The sequence below is a fragment of the Littorina saxatilis genome, linkage group LG8, assembly GCF_037325665.1.
Source record: "Littorina saxatilis isolate snail1 linkage group LG8, US_GU_Lsax_2.0, whole genome shotgun sequence".
NCBI classification, from domain to species: Eukaryota; Metazoa; Mollusca; class Gastropoda; order Littorinimorpha; family Littorinidae; genus Littorina; species Littorina saxatilis.
In genome coordinates, this window is record NC_090252.1 from 45,862,577 (window position 1) to 45,876,346 (window position 13,770).

Below are 13,770 nucleotides of genomic sequence, written 5' to 3' on the forward strand. Positions count from 1 at the left end.
TTTTGGATCGTTTTAGAAAAAAATTATTTTAATTACAATTTTCAGATTTTTAATGACCAAAGTCATTAATTAATTTATAAGCCTCCATGCTGAAATGCAATACCAAAGTCCGGCCTTCGTCGAAGATTGCTTGGCCAAAATTTCAATCAATTTGATTGAAAAATGAAGGTGTGACAGTGCCGCCTCAACTGTTACAAAATGCCAGATATGACGTCATAAAAGACATTTATCGAAAAAATGAAAAAAACGTCTGGGAATTTCATACCCCGGAACTCTCATGTAAAATTTCATAAAGATTGATCCAGTAGTTTAGTCTGAATCGCTCTACACACACACACGCACAGACACACACACACACACATACACCACGACCCTCGTCTCGATTCCCCCTCCATGTTAAAACATTTAGTCAAAACTTGACTAAATGTAAAAAAGACTTGAACACTCACTGTGATTGGTATTATCTGAACGCCAGTCTCCCTCCAGCCGCCGTACATCAGAATGCTGTACTTGCATGCTGCTCAGTGGAGGTACGATCTCCTGTACAGGAGTTCTGGTAACCATAGCAGCAGCGGGTTGCCGATAGCGACCACCCTCATCCCCAGCCTTGTCAACAGCAACCCCAAGCGTAACAGGCGCAGAAAGTTCTTGTCGCACGTAACCAGCCGGCACCTCAGGGTAGTCATGACTACGCGACCTGGCTAGCATGGATTGGGTGCTCCCGGGGTCAACGCGGTCAGTACCAGGGTGCCTCCCGCCGGCCGTAACCTGTGACGGATAATGTACCGTAGGGTCAACTCGAACGTCGGCCTCACGCGGGGGAGGGAAGGACTGCGTACGTTCCAGCTGTCGATGCCTACCAGAGGAAGGGGAATATCCTGGGGCCTGTTCAATGCACTGCTGACGCTCCTGTTCCATCATGCCTTGCGACTGCAGCTGCTTGACAATGGCCGAGTGCTCCACAGGGCCGGGGAATTTCTGCTGAACAGGCGCCGCTAAGATCGTGTTCGCCTGCATTCCAAAGATGCTGCCCCCTGGACTGATCATCACCTTCGACATTGGCGTCTTCGGGGTCGTGACCTCAATTCCAGAATCCTCGCTTCGCCCGGAATCCTGCTTCGGCAGGGTGATGCTCGGAGGTTTGTTGACCACAGGGCTGGTGACCATCTGCGACTGAAACGCAGGCATACCAGCCACGGACGGGAAGCGCGGCGTGACTGGAGAAACGAGGTCCGACGAAGAGCTGCTCGACTTTGACGGCCCCGACCCCCAGCTTTTCTGTGGAGAGGAGATAAACCCTTGGGGGACTTGGGGGTTTGTGTGGGGGGAGATGGGGGTAAAAGACGTCGCGCGGTACGGACCAGGGGACTGCGTCTGTCCAATCCTCGGGGACATAGGGTTCCCAGGGGTGGGGGAGAAGGCGGGGGTGGTGGAGCGAGAGTTACCCAGCGACACAAGCATGTTGGCTGCCTCCGCTTCGTCCATTTCCACGTACCGCGACGGGTCACCTTCTCTGGAATCGGTGGTCCACTCGATCTGTCCTTCTTTCAGCTCCCCTGTGCGGCAGCCAGGGAAGGACGGTGCCTGGCGCAGACTCTTCCCTTTCAGCGACAAGTGTCTGGAACAGAACCCGCGCCTCTGAGACTCCTTGGTGCAGCCTTCCTTGGAGCACAGTCTCCTCCACTGCTTGCCGTTGAACTTCTTTCGGATTCCGTTCGGGGTTGAAACCACGTCACCCTTCTTGTACCGCATGTTCATTGTGGGCGAGCGGGGGGTGCTGGAGCGACTACTCTCCGTGGACTGAGCGCTACGACTCCGGCTGGGGTCTCTTTTCTTGAACGGCTGCTTGGACCTGTCTTGACCGTTCTGCGACCTTGACCCTGACCCTGGAGTGGCGCTACCTGACCTTGGTGTGCTCATTCCAGATGAGTCGAAGCTCATGTTACCCACTGCCATCATCTCATCCTCGGAAGATTCCATGTGATCGAAGGAGCCAGCGCTTGACGACACAGGTCGTTCCATGTTGACCGGGGGATTCATGGCAGGTGGTGGAGGAGGGGTCTCGGCCTCAGGGGACTCATCAAGGTCCTCAAACCACGGTGGCTGCATCAGGCGAAGGTTGACCCGCGACACCCACTGGTCATCACGAATATTGACGTGCCACGTATGGTCCAGTCTAACCCTGTACATGGTGCCTCCCTGCGTGGCTCTCTTCTCCATCACAAGTCCGTCGTAAAAATAGTTTTCGTCCGTATTGAGCCGCACACAGACCGGCGAATTGATCTTGATCATGACAGACATGGGGCAGGTGTCGCTGATGATGTCGCACCCAACACCATCAAAGACGTGGTCGAAACTGACCGGGTTTTTGTCATCGTCAAACTCGATGCTCAGATGCTGGTTGTTCTTGTTGCCTTTGATGCTACCCGGCTGGAAGATCCCGTTCTTTCGAGCCAGCACCCTGTGGTTCTTCCACTCTTTGAGATCAATGTTTACACGTTTGGGGGGAGTCGGGTGAGGGGGTACTGGTGGGGAGATGGGCTGACCGGGCCCGCTGAGGTCCAAAGTGGCTTTGCGCTTCTTGGGCGGCTTGGCGATGGCCCGCATGCTGGGATCGCCGGGAAAGGAGAGTCCCTCGAAGCTGGTGTCCGGCGTCAGCTGGGTGGTGGGGGTGGTGGCCGGGCTCTGCTTGAAGTCAGACGTGGGGAAGGCTGGGGGAGAGTGGAGGATGACCGGGCTGGGCATGGACACGGGGGTACTGGTCGGCGTCTGACGAGACGGTGGCCTCTGCTGCTGCTGCATCTGCTGCTCCTGTTGCTGCAATGGGCTCTGCGGCACGCTCTGACCTTGCTGCAAGGAGGTCATCACGTGGGACTGATAATGTTGAGCTTGAGAGACGTGAACGTGCTGCAATGGAGAGTTCAACTGATGCAACTGCGTCGGCTGTTGCTGCTGCAACTCTTGCTGGCGTTGTTCCTGCAAGTGAACGCCTCCCTGCTGCGCAGCAAAGCCCTGCTGCTGCTGCTGTTGAGCAGGGGATGGCGGTATTTTGGCTTTGGACTGAGCAGGAGACATCACCTCTGACTTCACTTCAAAGGTAGGGCTGTTGTTTCTCTTTGGCTGGCGAATTGTCCGTCCACCTCTAGTAGTCGTCGTCACTCCGATACCTCCTCTACCCTGACGGGACTGGGGCGCCTTCTTTCCCACGTCAGCCTCCGCCTGTCCAGAGTCTGCGGGTGACTTCTGGTCCTCATCTTCATGATCTTTGGCTGCGGAAGCTCCCTCTTGACCATCCTCGCCAGACACGGCCTTGCGCCGGGATTTTGCTGGACGCTGGCCTGTGGGGGAGGAGCTGCTTGACCGACCCCGCCTACTGCGGCTGTCGATTCTTCGCGGCATGTCTGCACGCAAACAAAAGCAGGACTCTCGTTAGAATGAAATTTACACAAGATTCACATCATGAGGTGGCTGTAGAATGGATTAGGGGACGTGAGCATACAGCACAAGAACCAGTAAGACAGACAGAGAAAGGGCAAAAGTCAGACGTGAGATTAGAAAATTGTCAAAAAGGGGGAAATAAAGTTTGCCAAATATAACTAAACACAAATCAGTTTGTTATCTTTTTTTAAGAATCAAATAACAAGAAAGGTACGTTGTGGGAACGTTTGTTATTGACAAAACAATACATTCACAGATATTTCGACCCAACGGTCTTTTAAGTGAACAGACAAACAAATATTCACCCAAAACTTATCTTGATAGTTCTATCACTGTCAGTTTACATCCACTCGTCAGAAAGCCCAACGAATGAATCTTGTTTTTTGATTCTGAATTTTGGAACGTTGGCCGTCTCTTTGTTTTTGGATTTTGTTTATTTTGTTTTTAGTTTTCCTTCACTTTGACGTAAGAGAAGAAGGGAACAGGACTTACACATGAGGAGCATTGCTTATACTTATGGCTTCAAACTCAACAAGAGAAGAAGGGAACAGGACTTACGATACACTGAGGAGCAGGGCCGGACTACCAGGGGGGTTATGGGGGTTGCGCAACCCCCCCCCCCCCCCCCCTAGCCTAAACATGTACCTTACTTATTTATTTATTTTTTTATTATTGCTTATTTTATGCCGTTTCATGCAAGGAGCGATCATTTTCCTATCTCAGAATATGACCTACCCGTCAGCTTCAGGGGGCTTTGCCCCCTGACCCCCACAACGAGGGGGGGGTGGGTTCTAGGGTTTCCGGACCCCCCCCAGCCAAAAAATAAAAATATTGAATGGGGTATGCATTTCTTTATTTTACATTGAGTTTCAATTTTTGGGGTATTAATCAGTTACAAAATCTGCTGCCTGAAACTGGTAATGATCATCCTCAGAATGCACCAGATTGTTTTATTTTTTTATTTATTTTATTTACGAGGATTTATATCGCGCACGTATCTCACCACACAAGGCGACTCAAGGCGCATGTTACCTATTAATGCACCATTTTGCATCCTTTTTTTCAAAATTTTCCGGGGGAGCATGCCCCCGGACCCCCCTAGCAAGCTAGGCGCTTCGCGCCGTCGGCTCGGCGCTTCGCACCCATATCTTCACAATATACTTTTGAAAAAAACCAGTCATAAAATGAACTGATCCGCCCCTGCCGCCAGGGGGGACATCCCCCTGGGCCACCACTGGCAACCCCCCCCCTCCTCTTCGCCTAGTCCGGCCCTGAGGAGCATTGCTTATACTTACGACTTCAAACTCAATTTAATGTGATGGATTTTCATATCAGACATGAACACCCTGAGATGTTCAAAAGGAGGAATTCCTCTAAAAGAAGAAGGATTCTCATGCCTGATCGTGTGTGTTGGGGGGGGGGGGGGGGGCGGGGGGCGGCTGTGATAGTGCTTGTCAGTGTCAACAGTTAGAACTGCCAGTGGGCCTAGTGCCAATGCCAACAACACAAGACAGCAGGGAAGTTCAGGCCAGCAGCTTTGAGCGTTCACTACCGAGGGGTAAAAAAAGCCGATACCCTCAACACAAAGCTTTCAGTTTCACGTGAAAAGATTCAACCATATAAATCAGCAAGCAGTCAATGAACAGCACTGAGTGACTGAGGTATACTTCTAGTTTCTCAACCTAACAATACCCTGACTGTTGAGTGTTCTTACTGTCCACTACCGTGGGGTAAGAGATTAGAGCCAGAAATCCAGTCTGGTATCTTTAACACAAATCCCACAAAGCTTTCAGTTTCATGCGAAAAGATTCAATTCAACCCTGTAGTTCAGCAAGCAGTCAATGAACAGCACTGAGTGATTGAGGTATAGTTCTAGTTTCTCGACCTAACAATACCCTCACTGTAGTCAGGATCTGCTATTTCCTGATGTCTGGCTTGACTGTGCGTCATTCATTCAGTTTCCGACACTGGTCAGATTAAGTGATGCCGGATCTATACACTGGCATACAACCATCTTTGCAGAACTTTATGAAAATGTCAACTGATAGAAAAAATCACATGCCTGAATAAATGAAATGTTGAAGAACCAACCATGATTATTGATAGGATAGCAAGTATGCCACACTGTTAGTGTTACTGAGTTAAAATAATGTGGAGAGCACCTGTCCTTCAAGTTCTTAGAACATTATATATATCTTTAACGATTCAATCTGATAGGGTGTCCATTACCAATCAATCAATCAATCAATATGAGGCTTATATCGCGCGTATTCCGTGGGTACAGTTCTAAGCGCAGGGATTTATTTATTTTTTTATTTTTATGCAATTTAAATCGCGCACATATTGAAGGCGGAGCGATTTATTTATGCCGTGTGAGATGGATTTTTTTTTTTTACACAATACATCACGCATTCACATCGACCAGCAGATCGCAGCCATTTCGGCGCATATAATCCTACTTTTCACGGCCTATTATTCCAAGTCACACGGGTATTTTGGTGGACATTTTTATCTATGCCTATACATGTACAATTTTGCCAGGAAAGACCCTTTTGTCAATCGTGGGATCTTTAACGTGCACACCCCAATGTAGTGTACACGAAGGGACCTCGGTTTTTCGTCTCATCCGAAAGACTAGCACTTGAACCCACCACCTAGGTTAGGAAAGGGGGGAGAAAATTGCTAACGCCCTGACCCAGGGTCGAACTCGCAACCTCTGGCTTCCGAGCGCAAGTGCGTTACCACTCGGCCACCCATTACCAAGATCAAACAGAAACACATTACGGCATATGAGTAATGACATACATGTACAGAAAAATATTAGTATTATTACACCATGTCCGGTCTTCAGAACGACACCTGGCAATAAGGCAGACTCTGCTTTATCACAATCTTTAAGCCCAGTCAATGCGTTCACAACTGCCACTGACTGAGGCTGAGATACACAGAAATACATAAAAGACACAGAGCTGCCACCCCCTATCAAGCTTCTAACTCGATTTTAACACAGGTAAATGATTAACCTCTGCACATTCAGACATCAGCATAGCGGTGTGAGAAAGGGTAATGGAAAACTTCCCTGTGCAGTGAACACCCATTGTTAGAACCACCAATTTAAGACTTCCGCCTTCTAAGGCCTCACTTTTTCTACGTCTGTAAACTGATCCCTTTTTAAGATTCCTTCCCTTTCATTTTCAACTTTAAGACCTGATTTTGGCAGATTTTGAGTAATCTAAAAGGGAGGTACTACTTCATCTCAATTTGGCTCAAGTGTTACGCACAGTTGCAACAGAAAGAGTCTTGCAATAGTAATCCGCAGGGGCGATGAAACAGGATTTGAGTCGGTGATTATTACCAGGACACAAAATGCACTTGGCGCTTTCAATTTTGGTCAGGACCAAATAAATTCTGATGCGTCAAGGACAGTGAAAAATATACATGGCATCTCACTTGTCATTCTCAAGATGATCAAAGGGAATATGGAATGTTGGTAATGCTTACAAGTAACAACTAACATTGATTATTTTCCAACAAATTTACCAAAATGGCTACGAAAGTTACGACAATTGTTGGAAAGGTTGAGGAAAAAGTTCAGCAAATCTGTCCGAATTGAGGGCAACATTTTAGACAAGTCAAAAGAAGTTTTGTCGTTTGACAAAGTGCCACTGCCAATGCCAAAATGTATCCCTGCGATGATGTCACATTCCTGCACGTATTCTTTCTTTATTTGGTGTTTAACGTCGTTTTCAACCACGAAGGTTATATCGCGACGGGGAAAGGGGGGAGATGGGATAGAGCCACTTGTCAATTGTTTCTTGTTCACAAAAGCACTTATCAAAAATTTGCTCCAGGGGCTTGCAACGTAGTATATTATTACCTTACTGGGAGAATGCAAGTTTCCAGTACAAAGGACTTAACATTTCTTACATACTGCTTGACTAAAAATCTTTACAAAAATTGACTATATTCTATACAACTTACAAGAAACACTTAACAAGGGTAAAAGGAGAAACAGAATCCGTTAGTCGCCTCTTACGACATGCTCGGGAGCATTAGGTAAATTCTTCCCCCTAACCCGCGGGGGGACCTGCATGTATTGTAAAATAACAAAACCAGACACTGAATAAGTAATACTGTTGCAGACATGCAAGCCACCAAAAGGGTTTTGTGAATACAGATAGATCCTGAATGAAGATGACATTTGGCAATGCACTTCATCATCATGCTGACCAGGCAAAATGTGTGGGCCACAGAGAGGTGTTTGTTCAAAATGTCAACACACCCCACAGGGTAACTGACTCACACAGCGCGACACACACAAATGACACACTTTTATCAAACGAGGACATGCATGGTTTGAGGCGAAAAAAAAGGGTCTGTCCCAATTCAGCCTCACATAGATATTGGGTGGGGTCAAACCGCCCTCAAAATGAATTTGTTACAAAGTGCATATAATGAAGAACAAAGTCTGTATTCAACAAGACAACCAGCCAACAACGATGAACAATTACACAGTGATAGTCTGTTACAATCCTTCCAAAAAAGACGTTACTCCATGGTCCGTACAGACATATAACGCACAGGCTTCGGGTACTAGTATTACTACTACTACTACGCACTGACATAAGCATGAAACTATACATTTTGAACAAAAGCACAGTCGATCCAGCGTACCGTCGTGATCGAGTGTAATTCTCAATAATATGACATTCTCTGTCCCAGAAACACTCTATTTTGCAAGATACGGAGCGCAGTCACGGGATTCTACTCGCGAAACGATCGCCATGGCCGCCGCAAAGCTGCCAACGGCTGGGCGAGTACGCCTGTAGTACACACACATCCACACACCAGCAGACGAGAACGCAAGCTAAAAATAGCCCTCCATCGCACTGCGCAGGGCACCATCGCGACCGACCTGGCACTTTCCGACTGAAATTTTCCTCAAAAGGCCGAACAAATCCCCAAAGTAACCTACCTGGGTCAAAGAAGGAACTTTGATCAAACCAAATAGTAAGGATGATGAGGAATTACCTTGGTACTTTTCACATTCTTGAACCACAAAATGTCATATCCTTCGTTGCTTCTTGTTGCACACTAAAGCTGACCAAAATCTCCCCGCAGCTAAAAAAGGTGAATGAGCATAACCATCACAAATTTTTCTCTGCTCATTGGTCGAGCTGTGAGCTGCTCTGCTACCATTGGTCGACAGGAAAGGTCAAGTGTCAACTACATTGTTTATTCATTACATTACTACCGACACAGAAAGAGGTGCCCATCTTATATACCTGCACCATGCAAAAGTATGGACGATGCAAGAGTGGGTTTACATGCAAGTTACTTTAAACCTGCAAAAAAGTACTTTCAGTGTCTAACTTTCAACATGTAACGTATTTTTTCTGCATGCCAGGAACAAATCGAGGTCCGAAAAATGGCCCATGTGCACACGAACAAAGACGCGTCACTGTCATGCGCGCCGCAACTCGAGCCAATCGGAGCAGACGTATGTAGGTCAAAATCTCTATAAGGAATGTGAGTGACACAGACAGCCAGTTGTGCAGTTACTATGAACGCTTACTACAGCCTCTCTTGAACATCCACGTTCCGGGGCCCCAACTCTCCACATCACGCCCTTGTTGCCAACTCGACGAGAAAATACTAGACTCGCGCTCCCTGGCTGAAATCAGCCTCACAAGTTCAATTTTTTCTCCTAGCAAAATGAATTCGAGCTTGTCCGTTTCTGGTCCAGACGTGTCTCCCAGTAAGTTGGTGTGGTTTTTTGGAGGGGGGGGGGGGGGGGGGGGGGGGTAGCTGAAATTGACATTTGGCGGCGTGACGCGCTGTTGCATTCCACAACTGAACTCGCGCCAGGTCATTCGACGGTGTGACCTAAAAAACACGAGAGCGAGGTGAATCTCTCTCTCTCTTTCTCTCACTTTCTAGATCTCTCTCTCTCTCTCTCTCTCTCTCTCTGTTCTCAGTCTGTCTCTGTCTCTCCAAAACGCGCGAGAGCGAGGTGAATCTCTCTTTCTGTCTTTTTTTCCGTCTCTCTGACTTACTAACTATCTCGAGCTCTCTCGATCTGTTTTGTCTCATGTCTGTCTCCCTCTCTCTTTCTCTCTCTTTCTCTCTCTCTCTCTCTCTCTGTTAGTGTTATTCGTGGCTCAGTCAATCGATTGGCTCGCGGCTGCCGACTACTTTCTCCTGAAGATTTTGGAATTAATGAATTTGTTAGTTACTCTGCGACGACCACATGCGCACTGAGTGATAATCGATAAACTGCTGTAATCATGAAAATCATAATGGAACATCTCTTGTGAAATTGACTGAGAATGTACTGAAAATATTAAAGGCAGCTGACGGTTCTTGTTTGTGGGTATGTGTGTGTGTGTGTGTATGTCAGTGTGTGTGTGTCAGTGTGTGTGTGTGTATGTCAGTGTGTGTGTGTCAGTGTGTGTTTGTGTGTCAGTGTGTGTGCGTCACTGATGCCGGTGTGTCAGTGTCAGTGTGTGTGTGTCAGTGTGTGTGTGCCAGTGTGTGTGTGCCACGTTATGTGTGTGTCACTGTGTGCCACTGAAGTGTGTGCCGTGTGTGTGTGTGTCTCAGTGTCTGTCTCTCTGTGCCGGCCGGCGGTGTGTGTATGTCAGTGTGTGTGTGTCAGTCATTGTAAGCTGTTTTCAGAATTTTGGTCAAAATTTTGCTTACACATGTATACTCATTGACACACTACACAGCCGCGCAGACACCGCGTGACTGACTGCAACTGTCGCGGTACACACCGGCTAAACATCACAGTCTGTGACGCCGCTGCGGCGATAACACACTACACACACAGTGACGCGCAGCGCCGACACGGACACACCTGACTGTCGCAGCGCCGACACGGACACACAGCAAACACCATGCAAGCAGTTGTTTCCCTTTGACTTAACGCAAAAACACTTCACATTTTAGTCTGGCTTACAATATCTGCATCAGGAAAGATACATTGACTGAGATGATCAACCTGAGCTTATGACATGCCGCCACTGACTGTCTTGTGACACTTCAGGTATACAGACGGTCACACTCTGCTCCAGTACCGCTTTAACAGCCACTGCTACTTTTATTCCATTCCTAGAAACGCCAGAACAACCACTACTACTACTGTATTCCTACAAACGCTACAACCACTACTACTACCACTACCACTACTACTATATACCACTACTACTACTACTACTACTAACACTACTACTACTACTACTATAGTTATACTTCGGCGGCCGTGTGAATTATACTGCCACGGCCGTGCGTACGTTTTGGGCTCCTGTCGCTTTAACAGCCACTGCTACTATTATTCCGCATTCCTACAAACGCTACAACAACTACTGCTACTACTACTACTACTGTATTCCTACAAACGCTACAACCACTACTACTACTACTCCCACCACCACTACTACTACTATATACCACTACTATTACTACTACTATTAACACTACTACTACTATATTATACTTCGGCGGCCGTGTGAATTATACTGCCACGGCCGTGCGTACGTTTTGGGCTCCTGTCGCTTTAACAGCCACTGCTACTATTATTCCGCATTCCTACAAACGCTACAACAACAACTACTGCTACTACTACTGTATTCCTACAAACGCTACAACCACTACTACTACTACTACTCCCACGCACCACTACTACTACTACTATATACCACTACTACTACTATTAACACGTCTACTACTACTATATTATACTTCGGCGGCCGTGTGAATTATACTGCCACGGCCGTGCGTAAGTTTTGGGCTCCTGTCGCTTTAACAGCCACTGCTACTATTATTCCGCATTCCTACAAACGCTACAACAACAACTACTGCTACTACTACTGTATTCCTACAAACGCTACAACCACTACTACTACTACTACTCCCACCACCACTACTACTACTATATACCACTACTACTACTATTAACACTACTACTACTATATTATACTTCGGCGGCCGTGTGAATTATACTGCCACGGCCGTGCGTGCGTTTTGGGCTCCTGTCGCCACTGTGTTACTACCGTGGCTATTTAGTGTACTCAGTACACACGCTACTACTACTACATCTACTACTACGACTACGTATACTACTACTACGTACACTACTACTACGTCTACTGCTACTACTATCTATATATATATACGACTAGTGTCTGTGTGTCTGTCTGTCTGTCTGTCTGTCTGTCTGTGTGTCTGTGCGCGATGCACGGCCAAAGTTCTCGATGGATCTGCTTCAAATTTGGTGGGCATATTCACGTACACCCGGGACACAACCTGGTCGATGAGATATTTCAACACGTGCTCTCAGCGCGCAGCGCTGAACCGATTTTGTTTTTTGTGCTGAACCGATTTTGTTTTTTTTTGTCTGGATCCACTACCAGTAACTCTTCCTTATCTTCTCCAGTGTTTTTAGCCGCGATTATCTCCCTTCCTCCGTGCGGTGCGCGGAGCCGGGTATTCGGATCGACTTCTTCCCGGCGCAGCCGTACCCGGCGAAGCGGGTTTTCATCTAGTTTATATATATCTATATATATATATACGACTTGTGTGTGTGTGTGTGTGTGTGTGTGTGTGTGTGTGTGTGTGTGTGTGCGTGCGTGCGTGTGTGTGTGTGTGTGTGTGTGTGTGTTCGCGATGCACGGCCAAAGTTATCGATGGATCTGCTTCAAATTTGGTGGGCATATTCAGATAGACCCCGGACACAACCTGGTCGATGAGAATTTTCAACACGTGCTCTCGGCGCGCAGCGCTGAACCGATTTTGGTTTTTCTGTTCATCTTCCCAGATCCATTCCCAGTAACTTTTCCTTATCTTCTCCAGTGTTTTGCGTTTATCTCCCTTCCTTCGTGTGGCGTCAATCCATATTCCCGTTACTATTTTTAGAAGGTCACTGTCCACAACGCTTTCATCCCGGCGAAGCCGGATATTCCCGTTACTATTTTTAGAAGGTCATTGTCCACAACGCTTTTATCCCGGCAAAGCCGGGTATTCCTCTACTTCTTCCCGGCAAAGCCGGGTATTCGGCTCTACTTCTTCCCGGCGAAGCCGGGTATCCCGGCGAAGCCAGTACCCGGCGAAGCGGGTAATATATATACGACTTGTGTCTGTGTGTCTGTGTCTCTGTGTTTGTGTGTGTGTGTGTGTGTGTGTGTGTGTGTGTTCGCGATGCACGGCCAAAGTTCTCGATGGATCTGCTTCAAATTTGGTGGGCATATTCAGGTAGACCCCGGACACAACCTGGTCGATGAGAATTTTCAACACGTGCTCTCAGCGCGCAGCGCTGAACCGATTTTGGTTTTTCTGTTCATCTTTCCAGATCCATTCCCAGTAACTCTTCCTTATCTTCTCCAGTGTTTTGCGTTTATCTCCCTTCCTTCGTGTGGCGTCAATCCATATTCCCGTTACTATTTTTAGAAGGTCACTGTCCACAACGCTCAATCCATATTCCCGTTACTATTTTTAGAAGGTCACTGTCCCGGCGAAGCCGGGTATTACTCTTCCTTATCTTCTCCAGTGTTTTGCGCGTTTATCTCCCTTCCTTCGTGCGGTGCGCCGGCCAAGCCGGCGTACACCCGGCAAAGCCGTGTCCCTGGCGCAGCCAGGTATTCGGCTCTACTTCTTCCCGGCGAAGCCGTACCCGGCGAAGCAGGTATTCATCTAGTATAACATATTGCTTACTTCGCCCGTATGACTGAATTATACTGCCACGGCCGTGCGTATGGGGTTTTGAGATATATGAGTTCGCTATTTCAAGACGGTATACTGGAATTGGCTTTGTCAGTCCAGCAGAAGTATAATAAATTAGGAATGCTTACCGTGTAAACGATCAAGTACACCCCAACATTGTATCTGTCCTGGATTTTTACCTTGGACAAGAGAATCCTCCAATAGACGAACTCCGGATATAACTCTATCGGATTTGCAAAAGTTGTAAAAGAGTGAATACTCTTGCTTTCAGGCAAACTTTCCGCTCGTGCCGCTCCCTGTCCACGTGTTTCAGTCAACGGACATAACGGCCTCCCTGGTGACTGGCCTATAATGTCACGTGGGAAAGTTTGCCTCAATGCCAAAAGCAAGGGTATTCACTCTTTCACAACCCATACAAACCCGACAGAGTTATTTCCGAAAACATCGTTTATTTCGGAACAATACCAAACAAGAGAAGGGCAAAGCCCATACGACTCACATGCTTGACCTTGACCTTTACATGACCTTGACCTTCAGCTAAACCTAGCAATGACATCATACACTAAGAACTGCTTTACACATTTTTCCTCAAGGTCATCCAAGATCATGCAA

General features: G+C 47.4%; 1 protein-coding gene across 1 annotated transcript; it reads right to left on the reverse strand.

The window, feature by feature from the left end:
- Positions 1-293: 293 nt before the first annotated feature.
- On the reverse strand, positions 294-8,554 carry LOC138973655 (protein capicua homolog). Its single transcript, XM_070346383.1, has 2 exons — positions 8,470-8,554; positions 294-3,401 (listed from the first exon to the last, which is right to left on the reverse strand). The coding sequence occupies exon 2, from the start codon at positions 3,397-3,399 to the stop codon at positions 421-423; it is 2,979 nt and encodes a 992-aa protein (XP_070202484.1). The 5' UTR covers positions 3,400-3,401; positions 8,470-8,554; the 3' UTR covers positions 294-420.
- Positions 8,555-13,770: the final 5,216 nt, after the last annotated feature.